This window comes from Varanus komodoensis, unplaced genomic scaffold (genome assembly GCF_004798865.1).
Source record: "Varanus komodoensis strain SLA01 unplaced genomic scaffold, ASM479886v1 scaffold46_1, whole genome shotgun sequence".
NCBI lineage: Eukaryota > Metazoa > Chordata > Lepidosauria > Squamata > Varanidae > Varanus > Varanus komodoensis.
In genome coordinates, this window is record NW_025336043.1 from 1,585,253 (window position 1) to 1,600,272 (window position 15,020).

A 15,020-nucleotide genomic window follows, 5' to 3' on the forward strand; every position below is an offset into this window, starting at 1 on the left:
ACATGTATGTGGTACCTTTGTTCTTTAATAAGCCTCCTGTTTGCCGTACTACTTTAAAGAAAGTATACTCTGCCAAATGAAATGTCTGCTGATCTTGTCATCGCTTGCAGCCACACTCTTGTGAACATGAAACGGGGGAAGATTGCCAAGGACTTCAAAACAGTCATTCCTCATGCAAAAGTCAATTAACTGCCCCATTGGATGTCAGCCTCGACTCAAGGATTCGCTTATAGGGCGCTTTCAGAACCCACTCAAAGTATGCAGGGAAAACAAACAACCGCAGAACTGGGGGCGGAGGGAAAGCTGTAAAGTTTGACTAGGAGGGATCAGGTGTTTGATCACCTAAGTTATATTCCTAATAGTTTAGTAAGGATCCTTCCCTTTTTGCTAAGCAGTAGTTGTGCTTTTAAACTCCAGGCCAGTCCAGCTCTAAAGAAACGCAACGCAGACTTGTTTCTCCTGGACTAGGCTAGATGGGATCATAAGATACTTGGAGAGCAATCACAACTATACAAAAATCTTTCCCGGTTCGTTTGGCTTGCTTATGGACAAAGGTATCCATCTCCCAGCACTTCCCGAGCATAACAGGTCACAGAAAAATTACTCCCAAACCTTTCGTTCTGTCTCCTGTCTCCAATTCCTCATGCGTGTGGGGTTCCCAGCCCCAGACCTTGGTAACTCACCCCAATTTCCCACCAGTGTCTTTTCCTTGACACCCATCATTCCTCATCACAGCTTTGAAAACACCTTTGCGTTAAAGCATCCTTCCCCAACCCTGTGCCTTGCAGATATGTTTGGACTGCAGCACCCAGAATTCCTGGTCAATGGCCCTGCCAGATGGGAATTCTGGGAAGCGCAGTCCGAACGCCTCTGAGGGCCACCAGGTCGGGGAAGGCTGCATTAAAGCAAGGCAGGACGACCTCTTTCCTGTGGCGGGCACGTTCCCTTGCAGCTAATCTGCTGGGGGGACACACTGAGGGTGGGCAGGGCAAGAGCCCAGAGCAAGTGGCTCGCCTCTTTCCCTTTCTCCCCCCCCCCCCCCTTTTCTCTGTCTCTCTTTCTGCTCCTTCCCACCATCCATCTGCCACCGCAGGACAAACTGTCCTAGCCAGAGTTTGAGTGGCCATGGCTGATTTGGACAGCACGTGGTGGGGCGATCCGGAAAGAAAGGCAGCCGGAAGAGCAAATGGTCAAGCACCAAGGTTTCCGTCCGGTAAGGGGTCAGCTTACGGCAGGAGCGGTCGAGGCACAAGCCAAGATGAAAGGATAATTCAGCAGTCAGATAAACGCCGAAGTCGGAAAGCAGAGTCAAGCGGGAGTCCAAGGGTCAGTGGCACAGAGCGCCGCTCACAAGGAAAGGCTGGGCCACAAAGGCTCAAGAGGCAGGCTAAAACAGAAGGCCCGGGCAGGCAGAGCTCCACCCGAGGCTGAGCGGTCCCTTGGAGGCCCCACTCAGAGGCAGAGCACTCTTCCACCCGCACGGCGGCCAGACGGGGGCGGACTCTGCCGAGGACCCAGGGCCCCAGGACGCCCCCCTGGCACGGGCGGCTCTGTAGTGCTGCTTGTTTCGGAGGAAGGCCCCTCCAGGAAGGACACGGCACGGACGGCATGCCGAGGGCTCGCAAAACGAGACTGAAATTGGACGGGGGCCACAAGTTGCCCGCCTTGACACTGAAGGAAGCCCACTGTTCTGGCCCTCCCTCCTTGGCTCACTCTCACGCCTGGCAGAATTGTGGGGCAAAATAAATGGTCTGATTCTCATTCTCTCTCTCGCTCTCTCTCCTGAGAACTGCCAGCAAGACAGATGCCCTGAACTAGAAGCAGAACTCGTAACTGTTTAGCTCCCCACTCCGTCTCCCTGGGGACGTGCTAACTCGCACGCATGTAATCTTGCAGGTTTGCCCATCTTGGACTGCTCCCTTCCCTTCGGCCTGCAGCAGCCAAGCTGTCCACACGTCCTGAAACCGCGCCCATGTCTCCATGTCTTCTCCCACCTGTTAGTAGAATCCCCCGGCCACAATTCTTGCTCCTGCCTCCAGCTGGTTCAGGCGACCCCCCATCTTTCCCCCTCTTCTCCTTAGCTCTCCAGTGACTGACAAGAACGAGAACTTTTGCTGCCACTTATTTTAATTAGAACAGATCACAGCAGGATGGCATTGTCCGCCTCACATATTTCAGAAAGGGGAAAGGGAACCGTTAGGGAACTTACTGCACTGCATTGTACTCTCGTCATCCTGTTTGACCTGCAACCTTTGCCGGGCTGCCACTAATATTCCCATTTTACAGCGTCTACTGAGAGGCTAAAAAACGGCGACTTGCTCAGAACAACCCAGCGAATCCAGAGCTAGGCAAGGACTGGGAAGCCTCATCCTGGGCCCTTGCCCACCGCGGCTCACGTGGACTGCCCAGCAGGTCCCATTTATGCAGAACCCCCTTCTGCTCGGTGCGTAAAAAGGAGCCATTTTATCAGGAAGGTAAACCCTGCAGTCGCTGTTCTGAACTGGGGCAGCTTCGCAGAGGAATCCTGGTAACAGCAGACTGTCCAAAGGCCCTCAGTGGGCAGTGTGTTCAGAGACCAACCCTGCTTTCCACGAGCCACAAAAATCCTGCTGGAAACTGGTCCCCCAAAGTTATCCAGCGTTTCCCCGTTGTGCTTCTGTTAATTACGACGCAGAAACCACTTCGGCAGCTTTGCTTTAATAAAGGACGCCTCCACGCTTCCCCTCGATTCTTACCTATTGGCTGGAAGGGAGTCTGGGACGGCTGCACCACTGTTGTTAGCAGAACCGGCTCGTGTGTTTACCTGCGGGCAGGAACGGAATCTTTATCAGTTGTTTCTATTCAGAGGACATGGTTCTAATTAACCTGTAATTTGCCATGAATTTCCTATTTCGCTGGGAAGGTTAATTAGTTAGTTGCCCGTGGTAGAAATCCAGTCTCTATGTAGGTTACCACATTGCGTTATTGAGGAATCCTGCCCTTTTATTCACTCCACGTTTGAAATGCTTGGTTAAGTAATGCAATCAAATCCAGACACGCAATAAGGATTTTGTTCTGTTCCTATTAAATACATCTCTCTTTCGTTCCCCTCCCTGCAATCTTTTTGCAATAATATATCAATTACATTTGTCTAGGCTGTGGCAAACTCTGCCCCTCGTGCGCAATTTGTCATTCAAAGTAAGGAAACACACAGACGTGGCTCAGCAAAATGGAAGTTAAACACGCACTTGACACAAGATGGGGACTGTTCCAGAGTAATTTAATCAAAGCAATGTTATCGCCTCTCTTGGTCATAGATCCTTAGGACCCTTCCAGAGCGCAGCTCCTACACAGCTTTCACCTTTGGATGGGGTATGCACAGGAAAACCTCTTCGGTTTTATGCATTTAAGAACTGTACGACAAAAGCAAGAAACGAATCAATTCCGTTTGGAAACACACCAGCAGAAAGTATTCAAAGAGGGCAGACAACACCGCATGGAAGGAATCTTTCCTCCACTCCGCTTTTTTTTAAAAAAATCTGCTTGTCAAGGCACAGAATGTGCAGTTTTATTTGACATTTCAATAAGTGGAACACAGCATTGCAAATCCATCTAAGTTTACTGAAACAATTATTGAAATTCTTACCTTCAGGCCATGTATGTTCCGTTTCCCAGGAGGTTTGCAGGCTGAAACAGTAATTGACTAAATTGTAGAACACATCAGGGCCATTTACAAATTTGTTCAAAATGATTTTTTTTAATGAAGGCGATACAAAAACTAGCAGAGAGAAATAGCTGTGAAGTGGCTCTCAAAACCCAAAGCAAGAATTATAAAGCAGAGTTTCTAAATGTACATTAGTGCACTTAAAACAGCCCTGTAAGATGCTTTCTGACATGTACTCTAAGGTAACAGAATCAAGAGGACTGCTAAGCAACATCCAGTCTTGCAGCTTCTAATAACTCCTCTGTTTCCACTGCTTTTTTTCACACCGTTAAGCTGGACCTTTTTCAGAATATACTGTATTTGGGAGAGGTGGCCAAACTCAATGCAGAGGAAAGGCACTAGCAGATCTAAAATAATCACTAAAATGTGATTTGTTTTTAAATGGCGATTTTACTATTTTTATGGAAATCACTCTAAGGATTTTTCCTTCCTATTTAGCTTTATAGAAATAATACAAACAAACAAATAAACAAATAAATAAATAAATATCTACATGCCACACACCCCACCAACCAATGGTTTGCTTTTTATGGAAAATAAAAAGCTAGGAACAAAACTCAAGCATCTGAGGGTCCCAAAGACCAAGGACATTATAAATGGAGATGATCTGACAGGCTCTTATTAAATTTAAGTTTAAAGAAGAACTACTGCAGTACAGGAAAAACGACTTCCTTTAACCCCCTTGAATTCCGTGTTGCCTTGCCCTCTTCCACTCCAAGCAACGCATGTACTTTTGCCAAATGTTAAAGCTGCAAGGCTCTGAGCTAGATGTTTCAGACAGTTCCCATTTTAGAACTACAGTGCCCTACAAATTGTATGGTAAAGGGCCTGTCAATTTTGATTGATTGTCTGGGAAAGGATGAATTTGGTTGTCGTCTGCCCCCGTCTCCCCCTTCCTCTGAAATACATGTATTTCACTCCTGGTTTTGACAGCAGGAAACAAAGCGATTTATTAGTCAAAGGGACACAGATGATAGTTATTAAACACAGCAGCTAGAGTAGGCTCATGTAATTTAAACTACATTAAACATTACTATTATATTCTTAAATAAGAATACTGGATTGCTTGTTTGAATGCAGAAGATGGGTCTATGTGGAAGATGGGAAAGATGTCCAATGAAAATGATAGCAGCTGTGGTATTCCTTTTCTGTGCAGGAATACGCTGGCACCAAAACTCAGCCAGGTTTATACTTAAGCCGTAAGCCAGTAATTATTTAAATACCAGAACCAGGGAAATGAAAAATGGAGGGATTGCAAGAGGAGGCACCCTGGGCGGCAAGGGATAAAATTCTCATGGCATGACAACGGAGCAACGAATGCTGGGCCATGTCTGTGTGCGTACCCGCCTTGTTTTTTGGTTTATGGAACAACCCAGGAACAAACCATGGGCAAAAACTCTGGACTGCTTCTTCCTTAAGAAGCCAAAGCACTAGGTAAAGCTGGGAACAAACTAGCAGGTGATCACAAGAATCTCTCTCCCTCAGGTGCCTCCCCAGCAGCCCCTGCCTTCCTGTTACACTTAAGCTGCATTATTGTAAGGAAACAGGAACTTGCTCGATTGGCTTGACTCTGTCCTTCACTGGATTACATAAAAGCAAACTGGCTTGAAAGCAGGTTATCTGAGCAACCGCCCGCATCTGCTCAGTTCTGCCAATACTTTAAGAACTACCTCGGGGACTCGTCTCTGCGGCTAAGAGCAGTTGGGTTAGCAAGCAGAAGACACGAGGCATTCTTGGCAGTGGTTCCAAAACTGTGGAACTCATTTCCTCTTGCCTTCCCCTTCCATACAGGTGGTCAGCTGGGACCCGAAGATCTTCCTCTTCATTACAGCATTTAATCTGATATTATAATTAGCGTGTGCATCTGAGGGCAGCTTCTCAATGGTATCCTGTAGTTTGCTAATGCGGCAATTCTGGTCTCGGTTTCTTGCCTTTCCGATTGAATGTAGATCGTTTTGTGAGGGTGCAACCCTTAAAGATTAAAAAATGCCTTAACTAAAAAAACCAAACAAAACATTGTCAGTCCAATGGGCTGCATTAACCGATTCTGTGCTTGCTTCTACACTATTTTGCTCCCCTTTGCAGGCTGAGAAGAGTCACTCTGAAAGGTGCTTTCCCAAAACGGGAGCCAAGTCTCAGAGCGACATTAAACACAAGCCGATCTTTTTCCAGCCGTATTTGGGCATTACTGAAAAAGGCTTGGCAATCCCACAGCAGGACCTGCAGGCAATCCATGCTCCTCGAGCCTAGAATGAAAAGGAATGTCCTTGGCGCTCTGAAGCAGAGGGAGCGGCCCAAGCGCCACGTTCGGCCCTTGGCTCTGTCCTCTGGCTCTCCCATTCCTCCCTTGATCCCAGCAGAGGCAGCCTCCACATCCAGAGAGGCAGTGGGGAGCCAGGAGAGGCAGGAGCACGGACAAGCTCAGGGCCGGACCACGGGGTGTGGCCACCAGGGCATCCTGCAAAAGATGCTCATGCGCATCCCTCAGCTCACCTTCCATGTCCTCTGAACCACGGTGCTTTTTTCCGTGGCATTAAGGAAAGGAACTGGGACACTGGGGAAGAGCAGAGGGAGGGGCGTGCAAGTCGGAGGTGCCAAAGCAAGGCCTCGACTTCAAGAAGGTTGTACATCCCTGCTCGAAGCCTGCGTTCTCTTCCGAGCACAAGATTCTGCTGCCGGTGCCCTCGGACTCATTAGCATTTGTTAGAGATCTTGTTGGTTAATTGCCCAATTCAAACTTTAGGGAGTCCTAAGTAATGAAAAGTCTACAGAGTTTTAACCAGGAAGCATGTGTTATGATTATTTGTAAAGCATCACTTAACTGAGGAATGTTTTAATTTTTATTTATTCCAATTAATGGATTGCAAGGAGATTTACTTGGAGAATTCAAAACCAGCTCACTTTCAGCAATTAACCACACTTTCAGAGAGGGGAAACGGGGAATGCTTAAGTAATGGCCAAAATTATATAGCACGTCCGTATACGGGAGCTGAAAAGGACCCCTTAATTCAGGGCCTCGTCAGAGTTCCCACTGCCAGGAAGGGAGCAGCAAGGTGAGCCAAGGGGGTTTGCTTGGTGGCTGAGAGCTGCGCAGGCCCGGATTCACTAACGCGCTTTTGCTTTGGGCTGGCATGCCCCACACCCGTTCTTAAGCGCATTCTAGTTCCACAACGCAACTCAGTCTCATCAGCTTAATTTGCTCTGTAGGAATTGCCACTTCTCAAAAAAAAATGGATTCCTCGGACCAACATTACAACATGCATGTGACATCTTGCGCTTCTGAACTTCCAGAAAATATAACTACTGATGCTCTCTTCTCAAATGTCATCGGAGGCTTAGAAATTATGGAAGCATTACCTCTGGGATAGATCTGCAGAGGCACTGTGAGCTGCCCGTGGACTTGCTGCTCCATCACCGTGGTGCAGTACTGCAAAAAGATGAGAGAGAGGTCACACGTGGTGTTGTACACAGACGGGCTACCGCGTTCGCAAGCCTTCTGAATTCACACATGCCGCGGCACCCTGTCGGTGGCAGTGCTGACGCCGACTCTTCCAGCAGCTGCAGGAGACGGGCACGGCTTGCACGCAAGGCTACGCCAGGCTGCGGTCTGCGTGCCCCGTGCCGTGATTCGGCCTGCAGACAAACCACGCATCTTAAGCAAACCACAAACACAAAATGGCTGAAAGCATGCCTGGCTGCGGGGCTTGAACCCTGAGCGGCAGCTGACCCCTCGCTTGTCTGTGCTTCTTTCTGCCCTGACTCAGAGCAGTCTCAGGCAAGCAGCCCGGAAAGGAAACCGCTTCGCAGAGCGAAAGAGAAACGGAGCAGAAGCGGGAGGCAGGCGGCCCGTTCGCTCACCTGCCAGGCAGTTCTCGGCCAGAGCGACAGCACGCTGTTCGCAGAAGCCACGGCTGGGGTTATCGGGCAAGGGGGGCTCGCTATGCCCTGAACGGGGGGAGAGGAAGGCCAGACGGATCTGCCGCTGTTGGTGTTGTTGGCCTGCTGGTTGTCGGCAGTGGGAAGGGTGCCAGCGCCCTGCCTGGACCCCTCCAGGAGGAGAGACGAGGGAAGGGTTTGGGATGCGGAAGGACCCCCGTCCACCTACATCCTTGCCGCACTTCGGGCCTCTCAGCCTAACAAGCGCATGCCGGGTGGTTTTGCAAGGCTGCCTGTTCTGGCACAGCCTGGCCCAAATCCAACACTCACACTTCTCGAGAACATCTAGCTGGTGACATGGCTGGGGGTGTCCATGCGGGCCAGCCCCTCATGGTGGCCAGCGTCGCTAGGCAGTCCGAGGGAGAGCCACGGGTGGGTGGGGTGCAGTCAGCCCCATTTCCATGGACTCGGTGGGCACGGCCCACCTGGACCGGTTTTCCTCTTGTTGATTTATTTAATTTCTATTCCGCCCTTAGCCAAAAAAGCCTCTCGGCGCTCTTCTCAGGAGGATACACACCAGGATAATTCCTGCTGACCCTGCCTGCCACTGCTTACACTGCTACAGACCATTTCGGCATCCCACACGGAGCACCAGTTTCCACACAGAGCTGCATTCACTGCAAGCTCACACAACAGGTCTGCGGCACCTTATTTTGCTCCCCTGGAGGAACAGGGCAAGAGGTGGCCACAGCTGCTGTTTTGAAGCCGTTAAATGGATGCATGGACATCCCTACCAGGGATGGAACCTCCTCCAAGCACGAGGAGGAGAGGACAAGCGGGGATGGTGCCTAAATTCCTGCCCACTGGCCGACTGAAGATTTCCAGAGGCATCTGGCTGACCAATGTTGGAAAGAGGAACTGGAGACAGCCAGGCCTTGGGGCTGGTCCAACAAAGCGCTTTCTAGTTGTAATGGAACTAAGACAGGAAGCTGCTGGCTCACCTGAGCCAAGGAAAGGTTTGAGCCCCTGTACCTGGGCCCTGGAGGAGCAGAGTAGAAGGGTGCTGGCGCCAAGGCCTGCTCTCCCGAACATGCTCCAAGGCTTAACTCCAGCTTCAGAATGGGATCCTTCCACAACTCCACCCCACTCGCCCACAGGGGCGAGCAGCAGAGCAGCTGCCGGCAGACGGAGCCCGGTGGTTTTTTAAAAATAAAAAAGCAATGTGGCCATCTCCATCACTCAGACAGAGATGACAAGTAAATGAAATATCAATCATGTCAGCTGTCACCCTTTTGGGACAGCAATAACTGTTAACAAGTAGTCTGGAAAAATTGTCCAAAAATGATTTGTCCTCCACATATAAGCACTGGAGGTTGCCATGGAAAGTTAAGATGCCAGTGGCTATTTGGAACCCTGTTCAAGTATTCTTTTTAATGGAAAATTTGCCAGTTATTGATCCAAAACATGTACCCTTTGCTTCCAGATGGCTGCAAGCAACTTTCCAATCAGTGGCTGTCAGAAAAATTACTGCCTTTTTATACCAATAGAAGACAACAGTGCTGGTCCAGCTCCTTGTCATTTAATGCCTCTTTTTAATTAAGCAATAGCACAATAAGACATTCATTTTAATGATCGCACTATCTGGCTTCTAAAATGCGCTTTTATTTTTTTAAAAGGAAAGCTTTGCAGTCTACACAGAAAAGTGCGGTCTCACTTTTCAACAGCTTGTGGCAACGTTTAGTGACAGAAGATGCGAGTTAGGTGAAAGTCTGCATTTTCTTCTGATCACAGAGCCTTCTCCAAAGCTCACTTGTATTAGGCCATTTATTTTCCACTTAGATGTTAACATCTAGAAGCTTTCTTGGAACAGTCTTGGAAATATCCCATCCTACTCTGAAAGCCCTCAAGAACACAGCTGCAGTTACACCTGCAGGCTGCAACTTCTCAAACTGCATGTCCAGCCTGATGCAGTTCAGGATACCTGCTGCAGAAAGACCAGCACACCAAGCATTTGAGGACTCTCAGAAAAAGAACCGGCCTCTCAACTCCATCATGACCAGAAAGACCCAGGAAGACTAGATGTCTATTTCCTGAGAAGACTGGGGTGTGGGGGGGCTGATATCCCTCTTTAAGTCCCTCAAAAGCTCTCACAAAGAGGATGGTCAAGATCTCTCCTGGCTGATGCCAGAGTGCAGAACTTATAATCAATTCAAGCTTCAACAACCCAGATTCAGGCTGGACATCAGGAAAAGCTTCCTCACTGTCAGAGCAACATGACAGTGGAGCCAGCTGCGTGGAGACATTCAAGGCGAAACTGGGCAGCCCTCTGAGCGGGAAGGTGTAACGGGGTGTCCTGCACCGGCAGGGGGTGGACTTGATGGCCTTCAGGGCCCCTTCCAGCTCTACTCTTCTAGGATTCTATGTCCAGTAGCACCAGGTCCATCTCTAGAAAATGTGCCGGAAATGCCCTGCGGCTGCCTGGCTGGCTGACCTTTGCCAGGAGAACCCCTTTCCGCATCAGAGAAGGTTGAACTGCCTTGGAGAATCAGAGTCTACGAATGCCAAAAACTGCAGTCACAAGTGGGCACCTAGCTCAGGTGGGCACGTGCAGGGTCCAGGACACCAGATTATGTAAGCCCACAGCTGAAGGATGGGGGCTGCCAAAGCACGTTATCCTCCAGCCGTTGGACTCACACAGACCTGTCCCTGCTCTGTCCCTGTGAACTGATCTCCTGTGCTGAAGGCGAGAAGTTTAGCTTCCAATGTTAAATATGCCACCGTCTGCCACCAATGCCCTCCTGCAGAGGTCAAAGGGCCACCCTCTGTGCAGGAGGAGGCCTGGACACAGACCTGACCTCTGGAAGAACTATCTTCAAAACACTTTTAGGACCACATCTGCAGAGCTTCTGCATGCATAAGTGTGTCCATTTACTTCAGTGGCAGGGATGGCGGAAATGTATTCCCCATTGATCCCTCTTCATTGACATTCCTGGAAATCCACCACACCAATGGAAGTTCTGGGTGAGTGCTGAGAACTCCCTGTGCATAAGGAATTGCTGGGATGACAGAATACAAAACTCAGGCTTGCTTTGAAAAAGAACTGTCAATCGTTACTGTCTTTAAAATAAAAGATGTGGAAGATCACTGAATAATATCATTTTCCTCTGTTTTAATTGAAAATAAATGCTAATGACTAAACTTACACTCATTTATAAAACACAAAGGACAGTCATTTATAAAGATATACATAAGTCACTGCAATTCAGCAAGTAGCCTTGTTTTCATATTTTTAGAGTTATTAACAGGCAGCGCATCTTTACATCTTCTCTGCATTTTAAGCCCGCAGCTAAAATGCAGCTCTTCCAAGAGAAGGGGTGAAAAAGTCTCTAGATGAAAGCAGATTTTGGGGGGAGGGTTGTTTTTAAATTTAGAGCCAAGGGGTTCATTTTTAATGAGCCGTTACTTTAAGTACTGCATAAAAAATAGAAGAAATTGATAGTCCATTTAGCTTGCACTGTATCTGTTGCAAAAGTCATTAGGATGCATCACTCTTAATGTTCATCGTATAATCTGTAAATGTACTTTTTTTCCAAAAAGAATAGAGCACTTCAAATTTCCACGTGAGAGCCAAACACCAGCACTTCCAACCGATACTGCATTAAAGAAAGAGACATTCCAGCATCAGCCTTTTAACCGTTTGGTACTCTCAGAAAAGGGAGGAATTAATAAAGCGGATCACAAATCTCCAGAGAGTTAGGCCGGGCCACATTTCAGTAGTGACACGCGATCCTACAAATGTGCCTCCAGTTCAAAGTCTCTTGTGTTGGTGGATGATGGGTTACAGGCCACCCAAGCAGGGATGAGATATACATACATAGGACAGCATAGCCTTCATTTCTTCATCACTTCGGACAGTAATCCGATCGCCATCTTCATCTTCATCTGCAAAAATAAATAAATCCCGTTGTGTTTAGATGCCTCGATTAGAAGAAGAGCACACATTTACCAGACCCAGAGAAATTTAAAACCAAACAGAGTAAGGATGAAAGGATGTATTCCTAACCAAAGCGATTTCAGAGGAGCCTGTGTGAAAAAACAGTAGCCCATCAGACGAGGACGTGCGAGAAAGAAAGAGGATGCGAGGCAGAGCAAGCTGCAGGAACGTGATGCCTGCGGAAGCTCTGCTGAGGAGCTACAACTATGGACAACGAATAATTCAAGAATGATTTCACTTTCTCCAGGTCGAATTAAGTGGCGATATAATTTTCGAGTTATAACGCAGCCGTGTGGTCTGCAAAAGCTGTGACACTGCGAAGTCTTGACGCGTCCTGGAGCAAGAAGGCTGCTTCAGAAAGCGGTGGCCATTCCTCCTTCAGAGGCTCCCAGACACAACAGCAGAGACAACTGCTCTCCTCGGCTGCCCTCGTCCTGCCCCTGGAGGGCCTGGCCTGGCCTGGCCTGGCGAAGCCTTCGCACACGGATGGTGCTGCAACAGGAACGGTGCTGTTGTGAGGGGTGCCTGGGAGCACACGGGACCCCTCCCTGAGCCTCGTTCTCGGGTTGTGCCTCGGTGACACAATCCCACATTATGAAAACGGGGCACAAGACCATCCACTTAATATACGAACATATGTATATTTTTCTGTCTTCAACACAAGTCATTAGAATAGCCATGCAATGGAAATTCTCCACACACACGGCCTCTAAAACGAAAAAGCTAATAAAAAAAGAAAACAGGATGGGAAAGAGCCTTTAATGTAGACACCTTGGAGGAATGCTTTGTCGAGAAGGGCCAGGATTTGAGAAGCAACTTAGAAAGCACCTCATTACCACAGATTAGCTCTAAAAGCGACACTAAACTTTGGGATTCTCAGGTGAAGTGGAGTGCCTTTCCTGTTCTTATATCACAAACATTTATGTACAAGACAGACGGTTGATGGGTATTAAAAGAAGCCGTGACTGTCTAAAACAAATTAGCATAATTTGTATTTGATGGGGGGACCCCCCCACACACACACTCCAGAGCCTGTATTTCTCAGATTAAGCAGGAAGGTTCTTTACCACTGCGCTGAAAAGACGGAAACGCCCTCCGAATTATTCTGTGCAATGCAGAGGTTTAGAAGGGGTCTACCAAGCCTTCTGTTTGCCTAGAGCACAAACATGATCATACAGTCCATTAGGGAAGTAAAAGTAGAACTAAAATGAAGCCTGGATTTTGCTAATGTCACATCCTCACAAGACACCAAATAGAACGCGGCAGATGGCAGCCAAATATTCCGGAGCAATCTTTGCGAAAGACGTAGTGTGTCATGCGCGCGCAAAATGGTTTGGGATAAAAGGACCATAACGAGCCATATGTCGTTAGTCGTTTTATTGGTAGCAGCATGGCATACAGCAGTGGAAGGCCCATCAAGGTCCGATGTGGGGGAGAAACAGCCCCAGGTACCGGCAGCCTGAGAAGACTCACCGGAGATGATGATAAGTAAGCAAATATGAGTGGATTCTGCTGTGGAGAGCCATTAACTGACTCCAAGAAAGCCATCAAGTAGCCGTGAAGATGTGTAAACTAGTAAATCTCGAGCTTGCAGCATGGAGGGGGGAACCCAGAAACAAAGCGCCGTCGATGCACGCTAACATATTTCTGATGCCACTTAAATGGCAGGGAAACCGTGCCGTGCTGACGGAAAATGACAGGCTAAAGACAAGCGCTGGCAAGCGCCACGGCAGACGCTAAGCAGCAGCAATGAATCCTGCATTTTTCAGGCCGATTCCACTTGGGAGAGGAGCACCTCTCCGGCTGCAGGGCGGCTTGTGGGACGCAGGGTTCACTGAAGGCGAAAGTAGCACACAGGAAGGCCAGAAGGGACGGGGGGCAGGAAGCAGGTGGGGTCGCACCAACAACGACCCCAGCATGACCAACCCCAGACCCTCAAAGCCTGGTCCGCGCTCTGGAAACGCTTCTCCAGCGACGGCAGAACACCAAGACGGGGCTTTCCCTCAACGTTCACAGCACATCACATGTACTAACTCAGCACAGGCTCTACAACATGCCCGTCAGTCGGGCCAGTCCAGGTATTACCCTCCACAGGAGAGAGCTGCTGGAGAGAGGCGTGAAGCACACAAAAACGTGATCGCTTAGGAAAAGGAGCAGAAAACCTGGGGAAGGGAAATGGCATTCCCGCCTGAATGTCCTGAACCTGCCTGCGGAAACTGGGATTTTGAGTTTTGCATTTTCATTTTTAGCATTTTTGACTAAGTCCCTGAGACCATTTCTCCCTGAAGCAACAGAAGGATAGCCGCTTCCTTAAGGCTCCTCTCTGTGGCCACAGCTAAGCTGAGGCCCGAACCCAAAACACCCCGCTTGGAGCACATTCCCACAGCTCGTGAGCTACACCAGCACTTCATGGTAAGCTCACCACAGCGGCTATTCTACCAAAAGGACATTCAGGGCAGAGACCACCTGAATCTGGAGAATATGACATTTCGGCAACAAGTCTAACTTTCAGTGTTTGTAGAACCGACTCTTCTAAATGCTAGCTACTGATTTCTGCTTTTAATAATAATAATAAATCTGAAAATTAAAATCTCAGCCTACAAAGACTCCAGGTACTTTATACTTTTCATTTAATTTGAGCGATACAATTGCCACACATACGAAGAGCACGGTAAGGTCATGCTGGTAATGAAAGTGGTATTGTAGAAATACACGCTCTCAAGATGTGATTAAATAATAAAATATCATTAGCTTGGGAGCATCATTAAACATGCATTCATGTATAAATATTTAACTGTAGCATATCTGAACATACACAATATGACTATACGCAGATGTCATTTTTTTAAATGAATAAAGTGAGGCCCAATCGCCCCCCCCCCCCCAAAATGAGACTCACATTCAAAGGCAGTGGTTGTTGCATCTGGCAGAACCTGACTGATCACGTCCTGCAAAAGAGAAGAGATGGAGTTGCATTTCTAGCTGGAGACGTTTTGCAGCGTGATGTCCAGCTTTGGTTCATATAGCAACAGATTCCTCTTGGGCTGGAAAAACACCGCAAACCTTGCATGGGATTTAAAACTGCCACTTTGTAGGATTCAGATTAGCTTTTTTATTGATCGGCAGTGCTGTAGCTATCAGGGAGATAGCTGCAAATCTGGTGTGATTCCCACCATAACAGGTTTTTCCACAAAGGCGGACCAACAATTCCTGGGTAGCCAACAGCAAGCAAGCACGCGCCTTACTTTCACTCTCCATCAAGAGGCCCATCACTGGATCAGGGTGATGCCTGAGCACAGAGCTCTGGGTTGTTTAGGAGTTAAAAAACCAGAGTTAACCCAACAATTGCCCAAGGTTTGTTGCTGGGTTAACTCTGGACTGTTTAACAAGTAAGCTTTATATAGCGAACGAAGTAGGAAAAATTAAATCCCTCCTCCCTTAACTGGC

At 48.2% G+C, this 15,020-nt stretch overlaps 1 protein-coding gene across 4 annotated transcripts in view; it reads right to left on the bottom strand.

Moving 5' to 3' along the window:
- The window catches only part of MAP2K5 (mitogen-activated protein kinase kinase 5), a 115,648-nt gene extending 101,091 nt beyond the window's left edge, over positions 1–14,557 (bottom strand). For all 4 annotated transcript variants that reach the window (XM_044444799.1, XM_044444800.1, XM_044444801.1 and 1 more), the window contains exons 1-5: positions 14,473–14,557; positions 11,454–11,521; positions 7,061–7,130; positions 3,626–3,666; positions 2,736–2,803 (exon numbers count right to left, since the gene is read on the bottom strand). In XM_044444799.1, coding sequence (XP_044300734.1) covers positions 2,736–2,803; positions 3,626–3,666; positions 7,061–7,130; positions 11,454–11,474 — 200 coding nt within the window. In that variant the 5' untranslated portion in view covers positions 11,475–11,521; positions 14,473–14,557. The remainder of the gene's footprint in view (positions 1–2,735; positions 2,804–3,625; positions 3,667–7,060; positions 7,131–11,453; positions 11,522–14,472) is intronic.
- Positions 14,558–15,020: the final 463 nt, after the last annotated feature.